The sequence below is a fragment of the Myxocyprinus asiaticus genome, chromosome 34 (genome assembly GCF_019703515.2).
Source record: "Myxocyprinus asiaticus isolate MX2 ecotype Aquarium Trade chromosome 34, UBuf_Myxa_2, whole genome shotgun sequence".
Lineage (NCBI taxonomy): Eukaryota > Metazoa > Chordata > Actinopteri > Cypriniformes > Catostomidae > Myxocyprinus > Myxocyprinus asiaticus.
This window is the reverse complement of record NC_059377.1, coordinates 19,078,696-19,092,555: the sequence shown is the minus strand read 5'-3', so window position 1 is coordinate 19,092,555 and position 13,860 is coordinate 19,078,696. Positions and strand designations below refer to the sequence as shown.

Sequence of the window (13,860 nt, the reverse complement as noted above, 5' to 3'; positions counted from 1 at the left end):
TCATATTTCTACTTGCGACTAGAAGTAGAAGGCTAAGGTAGAGCATTTAACATGTACATGTACAACTAATGAGCTGCTCAATATGAGAATTTCCATGTTCAAGCCAGAGAGAAAATAATGACTCCAGTGGGTGGGCTACCAAATTGTTGACAGCTCTGAAACAAGTAGCATTTACAGGGAAGATCACAGCGGATACATTTAAGGTGCTTTCACACTTAGTTCGATTGCTTGAACCAAATCCGAGTTTGTTTCCTCCCCCCTCCCCCTGCCCCCGCTGGTCTCTGTTTACATCAGATTATTTGGGTCAGAACCACAGTCTGATTGCGTCATCAACGTGAGTACAAGCAGAAGCTGTTTACTACTGTAACTAAGTAACAACTTAAGAAGACATAAGCTTCACTGTATTATTGAAGTATTCATCTCTTTGTATTTACCACGGAAAATTTACATGCACAGAACGACACTTGTGTTTGTCTGCCACGGATGGATTGAATGTGCAAATGATGTGATGAATGTCAGCGTTTGTCTGCCGCAAGCCCGCAAATGCATTGCAAGAGATGATGGGTGCTTCTCAAATGGAAGGCTGCAGCCTAGTTAGGTTGTGTCCTTCCTAGACCAGTCTTCTGAGGCTGTAGGCTAGGCTCCTCCTCAGCATTCAGCGATAGAATGAGACGGTCTAGTAAGTGCGCATGGCAAACTATATGCTTAGACCCATGTGATAATTTACTTTGTTTAGAAAACCCATATACATCAGAAAATGAGAAATATCCTTAATCTCGTAATTATTTTAGCAATTTTTTTATTCACAAAGCTAGTCACTCAAAAATGTATTTTTAAGAATTTATTTTAAGAATTTATTTTTAAACCCTTTCAAATATGAAAAAATGGAACCCTAGACTTGTAAAAACTATAAAACTTTTAAAGCTTTTCAAATTCATGTAATTGCCCTTTTATTAATTTTATTTATTTTTTGTGTTGTCTAAACTACTTGCATTTTTTTCTACATATTGTCATTGCTGCAAATGCAAATAAAAACTTGAAGAAAAAATGTAAGCTGCGTCATAACGGTTTCCACCTCCACAGTCACACGACTCGTTTTCCACTCTTTTTAAAAATAATTTGGGACATGTGCAAAGGATTGTGGATGATTGAAGGCCATGAAGGATACACCCGATGCATCTTCCAAAATATGGCAAACGAAGGCTGTGAAACAAGGCTACCTTCCATGGGTAATCACAGTTGAGATGGCCTTTCGACGGTGCCTGATGACATGACCGAGATATCCAGCCTAACAAGGCTGCAGCCTTCTGATTGAGAAGCACCCATAAAGAATGTGAGCTGCTCTCTGGAGGCGATTTATCTGGACAAAAGCAGGTATGAGAAATGTGCTGTACCATTATAATTGCTGAGGGGAGCTTGCAAAGACACAAATTATACTTCATCAATAGCAGTTCACTTCTGTGATTTGGTACAATTGCATTTATATCAGCAACGAACTGGAGTTCACATGAACCATACCCCATACCACCTTTTCAAGCAGACTCGGACCCACACCTGCACCTGCAAACTGCACCCAAGTCCACTTAAAAAGGTGGTCTGGTGTACGGTAAACACTGAAAATGACTACTAAACGCTACTAGTTTGGAAAACAGCGTTCACATCATCCAAACGAACCGAACTTTAACATCATTCGAACCCCGGTGCATACCAGAAGTGCTAGTGTGAAAGCACACTTAAACTGATCCCAGACCTGCTCTAAGGGGCAAACTCAGCAACAATAACTGTAAGCAGCATTCACAATGGAGTCACATTGAAACTCAGTTACAAAAGGAATGCAGCATTAGACTGTAGGTTTTCTACCATTATGTTCAAGTTGTTGTTGTTTAAAGCATAAACCTAACAATATTTTGTTATACTGTATTTCTCTGAAAATAAGACTTAGATCAAGTAATTTAGCTTCTTCAGCAAATGTTGAGGATGTTTGGATATTTTTACTGGAACACAAGAAGAAAATACTGATTAAAACAGGGATTTTTTGCAATGTAGAGGGCAAACTTGGCAACAATGACTGTAAACAGTGTTCAAAATGGGGCCGCATTCAAACTCAGTTTGAGAATGCAGCACGAAACTGTGTGTGGCTTATGGCAAACTGATTCTTTCAGATGTGTCTCTCTGACTTAAAGCTTCTCATTTCCCACAATATCACCCCTGCGCCTTAGCAGTGCCAAAGACCCTGCTGAGAGATTTGAGCTATTGTGTGGAATACTCCTGCATGCCTTTTCAGAGCTGACTACTTGGGACAGGAACATCTTGCCTCACAATCAGCAGCCATTAGAAAGCCTACTGCCGCTCCCGACGGCGTGGACACTTAACCTGAATCCCTCAAGCTGTGTAAGTGGCTCCAGCTGTCCTGGAGTTCTGGCAACCACAAGCTTCTTACACCCTGGCAAAATTCAGTCTAGATCCACACCAGTGCCCCCAGACCTCAGTCACCAGTAGCTTTGCTTTTTTCCCCCAGACCTTTGTTACAAGGCTTTCCCACATTTAAATAGTGAATGTTAATAGCCACCTACAGCAAATACAGCAAAACTCAAACGTAATTGAGCTAATACGTACTTCTGGAATTAAAATCTAATTTTACACTGGAAATATACAAAATTCTGGGGTTTTGAAAAAAATTAATAAGAAATATTTAAGATTCTGAACAATTTCTATGCCACCAACATGATCAAACGGGAATTCAACATTGTTTCTAAACTTTCCAGTACTCTGACATCGGCCGCATTATGCAGAGTTACTGACAAGCGCAATCTCCCATCAGACATTAAGCCAGACAAGTGTGCTTACCTTCTCTTGTGACGTCACTGATTGTGTGTTGCGTCAGCTGTGTGGGAGACCCAGGTTCTCGTCTCGCAATAAAACCAGGAACTAATAATGTACACATAATCACTGTCGAGCATGATGTGGAGGTTCCATTTCCACTATAGTGTTACATCTTTATTGCATTGTTAGGTTAAGGGTTGTGGTTGTATTGAAGAAAAATGGGGATATACCAAAGAAATTATGAAATTCAGGCAAATTTTTTTAACTTTTCACTCAATGGTCATGCTCATAATATATTTTTTTAAAGAAGAAAATATGTATTCAGAAATTGCAAAATAGAAGCAAAATGCTAAATAGAATAATTTTCAGTAGTGGTCAGATTTCTAACTCGCACTGCAAGTATTCCAAGATGTCTAACATCTGTTTATCTGTGTTGATTAATTTAGAACATGAACATCTACAGTATTTGTCTCTAAACTCTTTGGCACAGCTGACACAGCTGTGCCAATGTGAAAAATAACAGTGTGGTCAAAAAAAAAAAAAAAAAAAAATGCACTAGAAGTCATGATAGTTTCACGGCAAGTGTAAAATGCTGTGGAAAAAACGACTCAGCGAAAAAGGTAAGAGCAAACCTTAGGTCAAAATTGCAAGGTGAGATAAATAGCAGAATATGGAACAATTGCCATTCGGATAAAAAACAGTCCCAAATAAATTTATGGTGGCATTTCTTTCCACTTCACTTGTTTATGAGCCTTCATGCACATATAATGTATATGTCAAATCATGATATATTTAACATTTATTAACCTTCTCCATCATTTTGGGTCACTTTGACCCAGAAACACATTTTGTGTTTTGAGCTCTTTGGTAAGAAGGAAGGTCTAATGATATAATTATTATATTTCTACTCCAAATCGCTGTCTAGATTTAATTATTTAAATGCTTTTCTTTTTACTTTAAAAGGTCATTCAGTAGTTCTCTACCTAGCATTAGCTTTGCTCTTCTTCATTTACTTTGTGTACAATCAACTAGGGGTGTAAATCAGAATGTTTCATCACAATACGATATTCCTATTTTACCTGTGTCTATTTTACACAATTAAAAAAAAAGTTTGCCCTCAAATGCAACCAAAATATAATTTGATTATTTTATTCAGCTCTCTGTATCCACACTGGGACATCTACAACAAAATATGGTACTCCAGATGTTGAAAAACAGTATACAGATAAATAATATAAAAATAAAGTCACAAACAAGTGATCATCACACGTTTGATGACAGCTAATTTTTCAGTTTATTCCAATTGAAAATACTTACATACCCATGACTTGTTTCCAACTATCTGTGCTATCTGTGGTTTTCATGGCTACAACTTCCACAGTTGTAATGAAAAATTCTGTTACAGTTAACTGGGATAAATGTTAGTAAGGGTGTTGATGTGTAGATGTGTAAAGTCTTATAACTGATGCTGGAGCTGAGCAGGTATTTCTCTTTCCCTCGTTAGTGCTGTTCAGAATGTCAGCATTGTCAAGATGTTTCACATGGTTGAACTTCTCCATGGTACTTTAAAATAGCAAATTCTCATCTAAAATTCAAATGAGTCACATGCGCAACGATATCGATGGAAGCCTGAATTAATCACGCATGTGAGCCACTCTGCCTTTGTCACGAGAGCTCACATGTTAAGGAGTGCCCGGTGGATGCACTCGCACCGATCCTGTCAAAGGAGCTCGCATTTCGCGGGAAGCCCAGTTAATGCGTGTGCACGCCACATGGATAGCAGAGCACAATGTGGTTTTAAAGACCCCACGCACATCCATGTCCCACATGAAAAGCATATTTAGCGCTCATAAAGTCAAATGAATGTAATAAGGTTGCTTCATCACCTGACGGAAATGCGTATTGATGTGGCTGACATAAGAGTATTAAAATAAAGGTACATCTTAAAAAAAATTGTATAGCGATATTTACGCGTTGTATCGATAACATTGATGTTGGTCATTGGATCAATGCATCGATCCAGATTGATGGATCGTTACACCCCTACTATCGACGTGGATCAGCATGATCGTCTCATTTGCATCTGGAAAATGTTGGAGTCTGAGGTAATTTCTAAGGTTAGTTATAATACTATAATATAATTGCTTTGCCTAAAAACAAACGTCAGAATATAAGTGAATATGCTTCTACAGTTAAGGACAGATTATTATAGTCCCTCATATCAATAATATTTGGAGACTTCACGTTATTTCAAAAGACAGTTATTACCTTTATTAGAGTACTACTTAGCTTGAAATAAACCTCAATTATCTAGCAATACAAGACAGAGATGCCGTACTGGTCTTTCTGTCTTCTTGCTTCATACCTTTTTCGCTTCTTCGGCAGTACAGCTACTGAATCTCCCGTTGTCTCCGCTGCTAAAGCATGATTATAAGTATGTTCCATTGTGTTCATTTTGCTCTTCGCACCACCAAACACAACACAGTATGCTACATAAATATAGCCAAGCGTATCTATATAGGTGGCAGCCAATAGGCGCATGGATTCTTCAACGTTTAGTAAAACACAGGGGGTCATGTAATTTCAACCTGGCTATAGACATTGTGGGGGGTAACCCACACCATGTATAATAAAAACACTTTTTATAGAAAACTATTAAGAGTACAGTCTTCATCTCATGTGAGTGTGCACCATTCGGATTACACTTCACAAAAACACAATTCATTTGTTAATGTGTAAAAAATTTTAATTAGCTCCAATTACTGAGTGCACCTTTAATGCATAAAACTAAAATGTGTTTCTGGGACAAAGTGACTCAAAATGACGGAGCAGGTCACATATATAGATTTTTTAAAACCATCGGCCGATTAATCGGTTATCAGCTTTCTCGACTTTCTATCTTGCTTCTCAACAACCATTTAAATTGAGCAATTCTGTAATTTGGCAACTAAAAACAGCCATTTGGCTCCTCAATGTTTCAGTTTAGAAGCCAATGGCTCCACAGTCATTGTTTTAGTCTGGAGCCCTGCAGTACAAAAAGAGTATAAAGCTATTAATGTGGATAGCACATCTCAGATAATTTGTTCAAGTTCAAGTTAAATTCTCTGACTTTTGATTGCAGACTTTGGTATCTTGGTAAATCTGAGCACAGTGTAAGGGGCCATTCACACCGAACACATTGCACCATCCATGCTGTTTTTTAATTGTTTTCTATGTAAACATGCACTTGAGGGACAGCTTTGACCGTTGCCCCACGTCTCGCTGTTTTTTCAGTGTCTTGCGTAGGAGTGCCACATTTTTTAGATGCAGTGTCAAGTTAAAAACAACTTAAACTGTTAAAATGCATCTTAAGATACCTACATTCTTTTTTATTTGTTGTTTTGTGTCTTTGTTTTTTTAGCACAATAATGCATTCAGTCTGAACTCCCCTTAAGACATTATTAAAATTATCTTAAACTCTAGAGGAGACACATGTGACATTACTAGGTCTTTTTCTCAGGAGAAAAATCTGAGGAGCAGGACACTTAATTAAAAAAGCAAAACTTAATAATTTGCTATCCATTTATAATCTCATTACAGTCTAGGAGAAACAAATGATATATTAAAGTTCTATGTGTGGTTAAGGCAATAACAACTCCAACTCATTGGATTTCATTAGCATCTCTGCTTTTGGAGAACAGAGTCAGATTCTCACTGAATATATGCATGCACAAAAATGACTAGTATCTATATGATGAATGTGTGCTGTTCTCTGCCCCATCTTCTAAATGTATTTGGAAACAAAGTCTCCTTATATCTTAACACACAAGGATACAAGGAAAAATTATATATCTATGAGTGGGCCACTGTGAGCTGTTAGCTAGTCATGTTTGGTTGGTGGAGACTGGGAGTTTCCTTACCTTCAGTTTCTTTACATTCACACAGGGATCATTAGAGAAACTTTCTGTGTCTGCAATCTGGATGTCTGCCTTCTCCAGCTCATTGGTCAAATCATTCCGCACCTGCCAGAGAGAGAGAGAGAGAGAGAGAGAGAGAGAGAGTGAGAGAGGGATCTGGAAATGAAACAGAACAGAATGAGAGCAGGGTTTGCAGATGGTGAACCACCCAGAAAAGTACCCAATCAAAGGCAACATTCCCTTCCTCTGATATATATCTCAATTCACTCTAATCTCCTGCCGATCTGATGTTCCTCATGCATCCCAGTCAGCCTGGAGGCTCCCAGGATCCCTTTCCACAAGTGATCTGCTGTTCCCCTACCAGGCTTTGGATACAACAGAGCTTCACCTCTAAGCGCTTCAAACCCTACTCCACACAGACCTCATCCATCCTTGTCAATGGATGCTTTTGAAAAATGGACCAGTCCCTTGCAAATAAAGTCTCAATACCTCCCGTCCTCCATAAAGATTTATGGCATGAGAATGAAAGCCATGTACTGTTGAGCTCTGTGTGGTGTATTGTGAACCACAATGGATGAAAAGAAAGAGATAATTTCAACCCCTCAAATCCACTGTTCCAAGCATATAGGCACAGAAATCACTGTAAAAAGCAAATTCACTCAAAGGTTGGATATAACCAGAGATTAAAATAGGATCTATCAAAAATGCCATGCTCTTACTCCTGGTGCACTGAAGTTGAGCCACAACTGACTGTAAAGACTGTAACATGGACCCAGTTTAGGTGGATAGCCAGGTAAGCTTTAGTTTAGTTTGCATTGGCTGTAGGAACCACAAAAGTGGCTCATGATTGCCCTGCTTTGCATTGTCAGAATTGTTTTTTATTTATTTTTTTTATTGCTACAGATAGTACATACGGTTAAAGGAGATACATGAGATATGCTAAAAAGTTGCATGCTGTCAATTGGGACAAATGGGATGAAAGTCTTGACTACGATGTGTATTGTGTACCCTGGATTTTACCCAAAATCTCACAGTGATGACAAGCAACAGTCATAAAGGACAGCAAAAATGTCTTGGATCACCTAAGACAGATGTTAATACCAGGTGTAATGGGCCTCGGATTGTGACAGACTGTACCTGAAAAGCCTGGCTGCTACACATTGTTTTGATTACTAATGCAATTTGGATATCTGTAGCTTAATACTGGCAGATCCCGGAAACCCCTTTCCACATGAGCAAATCTGTTTGTGATGGATGGGAAATGCTATAAGTGTGGATACCATGAGCTTGTATGAACAATGTGCATGTAAGCGCTTGTGTGTGAGCACAAGGGACCTCCTGATGGGGAGATTTAAGGAAGAGGAGTGAAAGAGAAAGACAGGAAGAGAGAGAGAGAGAGAGAGACAGAGAGATGGGTGGGCTCTGTGCAGTAAAGGATTATGGGATTTGAGAGCTGTCCTAAAGCTGAGGAGAAATGAGCATGATGCGATATGAAATGCATAATGCATTTATGCACTGACCTGTCAAACGAACCCAGGGAAAAAACAGGAGGCTGCATGAATCAGGTAGGGAGACACAAGAGCACACTACTGGGTGTCAAGAAGCCCTGCAAGCTAATTTACAACAAACCTGGCATTCCCCCTTCTCACCTGGACACAACAAACCCACTGAGGCATACTGGCTTAATGCCCACAATTTAATGGCCATAATTTAATTTAAGAAGGCAACTGTCCTAAATTTATGGAGAAATAAAAGGCCAAGAGATTTGTATCAAGGGCATATGGACCCTGTAAGTACAATGATTCTAGACCTTTTCCCAGAACATCACTTACAGTATATGAGCCATTTTTACACTTTTAGCCAATTGTTCCCATGGTCATTTTAAGTGGATGTATGAAATCAGTTACCTTCAAGTTAACACAGGTGTAGTTAAGCACATTAACTATAAACTAAGTTTGACAACCAGAAAATGTTCAAATACTTTTTGTATTAATTTGAAACTGTGCATGTCTGTTTTATAATTTTATACCTAACATTCTTCAAGTGTGCTATTTTCCTTTAAAACAAATGCCACTTGCTTTGGTATTTTGTTATCTAATGCAATGACATCCATATTTTGTATCTACACTGAACAGTATCTACATTCTAACGATGCTTTTTAAGGACATTTAATTTACAGACTGGCATGAGGTCAGGTGCACTCTCTGTTTTCCAAAAATGTACTTTTTTTTCCTTGCATTACAAGAATCCAGCAGTCACCATGACACCAAGTACTATTATCGTCTCTTTGGAGCTGCCATTCCAGGCCTGTAAATGATGAATTAACAGGACAAGTGTGGGTCACAGCTTGTCATGTCACTAGCTTATTTTTCCCTCTTTTTATAAACCCACAGCGGTCCATCATCAGCCACATTTTCTGTGCCGTTTTGCGTGGCTGAGCACTGTGAGTCTGATTGGCTTGGTTTTAAGATATATAGGAAGGTGTGTGAGAGTCAGCCAGGATCTGCTCTCTGAGGCTGATGGCACAATGAGGCCTGACAGAGGACAGTGGCCAGCTAATGTGACCCTCCACTGACAAATTTCATCTGTATATGGGCGCTAAGGATGCACACTAAGATCATTTCATCTCAAAATAGAAGGGCTGCTTAGAGATTTATTTTTTTTCATCTCAGCTAAAAATTTAAAAAATGTTTAGGTCTGATTTTAAATAATATTAATCAACTGGATCTTTTAATTTTCTGAAGAAAATGGTGCTTGTTCGTGCAAAACTTACCACAATTACACAGAGATGTTCTGAGTGTTTTTAGCATGCAGATGCACATTTGCTAAGGTGTTTTGCCCTTATGGAAAGAAAATAATAATAATAAAAATTAATAATTCCACTTGGATGATGCAACAGCAGCCATAGTGCACCAGAATGCCAACCACACACTAACTATTGGTGGAGAGTAGAGTGATGTAGCTAATTCAGGGATGGAGATTATTAGGGGGCCATGATAGATAAGAGCCAATGTGGGGAATTTGGCCAGGACACCAGGTTTATACACCTACTCATTACAAGAGGTGCCCTGGGATTTTTAATGACCCCAGAGAGTCAGGACCTCGGTTTAAAATCTCATCTGCAAGACAGTGCTTTTTTTTTTTTTTTATAGCATAGTGTCCCTGTTACTATACTGGGGCATTAAGACCCACACAGACCACATGGTGAGCATAATACCACTTCTAGCAGCAACCTTAGTTTTCCCCAGGAGGTCTACCCTCCAGGTACTGGCCAGGCTTAACCCTGCTTAGCTTTAGTGGGCAACCAGGAAAGAGCTTCAGGGTGACATGGCTGCTGGCCATAAATTGGTACTTTTACATTCAGCTGATCACGATGTATAATCAGGACATTAATAACGTGAAAAATTACTATTACAATTTGAAAAAAATATTCAGAACTTCTTCAAACTACTTCAGAGTTCTCATCAAAAAATCCTCCACGTGCAGCAATGACAGCTTTGCAGATCCTTGGCATTCTAGGTGTCAGTTTGTCCAGATACTCAGGTGACATTTCACCCCACGCTTCCTGTAGCACTTGCCATAGAATTCAATGAAACTGTCAGCTGAGGACATGTGAGATGTCTATTTCTCAAACTAGAGACTCTGATGTACTTATCCTCTTGTTTAGTTGTACATCTGGCCTTCCACATCTCTTTCTGTCCTCATTAGAGCCAGTTGTCCTCTGTCTTTGAAGACTGTAGTGTACACCTTTGTATGAAATCTTCAAGCATTGCATAGCCTTCATTCCTCAAAACAATGATTGAATGACGAGTTTCTAGAGAAAGCTGTTTTTTTTTTGCCATTTTTGACCTAATATTGACCTTAAGACATGCCAGTATATTGCATACTGTGGCAACTCAAAAACAAACACAAAGACAATGTTACGCTTCATTTAACAAACTAGGTATTCTGGTACCAAATTAGCAATTTAGCATGATTACTCAAGGATAAGTTGTTGGAATGATGGCTGCTGGAAATGGGGCCTGTCTAGATTTGATCAAAAATTACTTTTTTTCAAATAGTGATGGTGCTGTTTTTTACATCCGTAATGTCCTGACTATACTTTGTGATCACTTGAATGCCACTTTGGTGAATCAAAGTAAAAATTTCCTTCCAAAACAGCAAAATCTGTACATTATTCCAAATATTTGGCCACAACTGTATGTGTGCATATATATATATATATATATATATATATATATATATATATATATATATATATATATATATATATATATTAGTGCTGTCAGTAGATTAAAATTTTTAATCGCTATTAATCGCATAATTTTTTGAAGTTAATCATGATTAATCACAGATTTTGAAAGTGCTGAGATTTGACACGATATATACTTATTGTATTGTGAAATGCATTTATTTCCATCTTAGGGAAGAAAACAAAACTATATGTAACAATATAATGCTTTATTAACATTTTACAAAGAAAGCCTTACACAAGAAATGCACTAAAATAGCACCTATTTGAGTAACGTTAAACATTTCTCAAAGTCTAAGTGGGAGGTTGACAAACTGAAAGAACTAGTTTACCCATAGGTTGCATATTCAGTGGGTATTAAATCTCTCAAACTCTCACCCTCCACAATGTTAATCTGCCTGTAGACTGACTATCCGCTTTGGTACAGCAATCATGAAGCTGCGCTCATGATTCACATCAGAGCGTCAACGCCAGCGTCAAGCTTTGAACTCACCATGAAAAGCTCTTCCAGACAAAAACGTCTCATTCTGTGTTTTTGTGATAGTTTAGACTTGACTTGCTCATGTGGTAATTAAAATGTGCTTTACAAGTCCCATCTGGGCTTGTTTTGTACATCATACAGCGTTAAGTGCTGTCAGGGATTCTTTTATTTACTGAGATAAAAACCTCCACGGCTCTATCATAGGAGAGTATTACGACAAAACCGGATATATATATATATATATATATATATATATATATATATATATATATATATATATATATATATATATATATACATATACACACACACACACACACACATATACTACCGGTCAAAAGTTTTGAAACACTGGACTGAAATGTTTCTCATGATTTTTAAAATCTTTTGATCTGAAGGTGTATGCTTAAATGTTTGAAATTAGTTTTGTAGACAAAAATATAATTGTGCCACCATATTCATTTATTTCAGTTGGCATTCAATTTCAGTTTTTGAAATTGATGCCAATAAGTGGCCAACATAGATGGGAACTCCTTCAATACTGTTTAAAAAGCATCCCAGGGTGATACCTCAAGAAGCTGGTTAAGAAAATGTCAAGGGTACATGTCTGCAAATTCTACTTTGAAGATGCTAAAATATAACACAGTTTTGATCTATTTCGGATTTTGTTTAGTCACAACATAACTCCATTTGTTATTCCATAGTTTTGATGACTTTACTATTATTCGAAAATGTGTAAAAAAATAAAAAATAAAATAAAAAATAAAAATTATAATAAAGAATGAGTAAGTGTTTCAAAACTTTTGACAGGTAGTGTATATATACAGTTGAAGTCAGACGTTTACATACACTTTAGCCAAACACATTTAAATTCACAATTCCTGACATTTAATCGTAGAAAACTTTCCCTGTCTTTGGTCAGTTAGGATCACTACTTTATTTTAAGAATCTGAAATGTCAGAATAATAGTAGAGAGAATGATTTATTTCAGCTTTTATTTCTTTCATCACATTTCCAGTGGATCAGAAGTTTACATACACTGTTTTAGTATTTGGTAGCATTGCCTTTAAATTGTTTAACTTGGGTCAAACATTTTGGGTAGCCTTCCACAAGCTTCTCACAACAATTTGCTGGAATTTTGGCCCATTCCTTCAGACAGAACTGGTGTAACTGAGTCAGGTTTGTAGGCCTCCTTGCTCGCACACACTTTTTCAGTTCTGCCCATAAATCGGACTGAGGTCAGGGCTTTGTGATGGCCACTCCAATACCTTGACTTTGTTGTCCTTAAGCCATTTTGCCACAAATTTGGAGGTATGCTTGGGGTCATTGTCCATTTGGAAGACCCATTTGCGACCGAGCTTTAACTTCCTGGCTGATATCTTGAGATGTTGCTTCAATATATCCACATAAATTTCCTTCCTCATGATGCCATATATTTTGTGAAGTGCACTAGTCCCTCCTGCAGCAAAGCACCCCCACAACATGATGCTGCCACCCCCATGCTTCACGGTTGGTATGGTGTTCTTTGGCTTGCAAGCCTCACCCTTTTTCCTCCAAACATAACGATGGTCATTATGGCCAAACAGTTACATTTTTGTTCCATCAGACCAGAGGACATTTCTCCATAAAGTAAGATCTTTGTCCCATGTGCACTTGCAAACTGTAGTCTGGCTTTTGTATGGCGGTTTTGGAGCAGTGACTTCTTCCTTGCTGAGTAGCCATTCAGGTTATGTCGATATAAGATTAGTTTTACTGTTGATCTAGATACAACCTGTTTCCTCCAGCATCTTCACAAGGTCCTTTGCTGTTGTTCTGGGATTGACTTTTCACACCAAACTACGTTCATCTCTAGGAGACAGATTGTGTCTCCTTCCTGAGGGGTATGATGGCTGCATGGTCCCATGGTGTTTATACTTGCATACTATTGTTTGTACAGATTAATTTAGTACCTTTAGGTGTTTGGTAATTGACCCCAAGTATGAACCAGATTTGTGGAGGTCCACAAAATTTTTTTCTGAGGTCTTGGCTGATTTCTTTTAATTTTCCCATGATGTCAAGCAAAGCGGCACTGAGTTTGAAGGTAGGCCTTAAATCCAACCACAGGTACACCTACAATTGACTCCAATTAGACAATTAGCCTAATTGGCTAATTGCCTAAAGCTTGACATCATTTTCTGGAATTTTCCAAGCTGCTTAAAGGCACAGTTAACTTAGTGTATGTAAATGTCTGACCCACTGGAATTGTGATATAGTCAATTAACCCTCAGGGGTCGACGGACACGCCGGCGTGTCCTGCTGGATTTTTTCCTCATAACAGCGGAAACAACTTAAAATACTCATTTTTGGGCATACAGATAAGTGTAAGACATCATTAGAGACTATAAAGGGTCTACTTTTATTTGTGTACA

At 38.1% G+C, this 13,860-nt stretch overlaps 1 protein-coding gene across 1 annotated transcript in view; it reads right to left on the bottom strand.

Moving 5' to 3' along the window:
• Positions 1–13,860, bottom strand: part of LOC127425502 (gamma-aminobutyric acid type B receptor subunit 2-like) — a 370,336-nt gene that overhangs the window by 149,620 nt on the left and 206,856 nt on the right. The window contains exon 4 of the mRNA XM_051671571.1: positions 6,723–6,824. Within this exon, the coding sequence (XP_051527531.1) occupies positions 6,723–6,824 (102 nt within the window). The remainder of the gene's footprint in view (positions 1–6,722; positions 6,825–13,860) is intronic.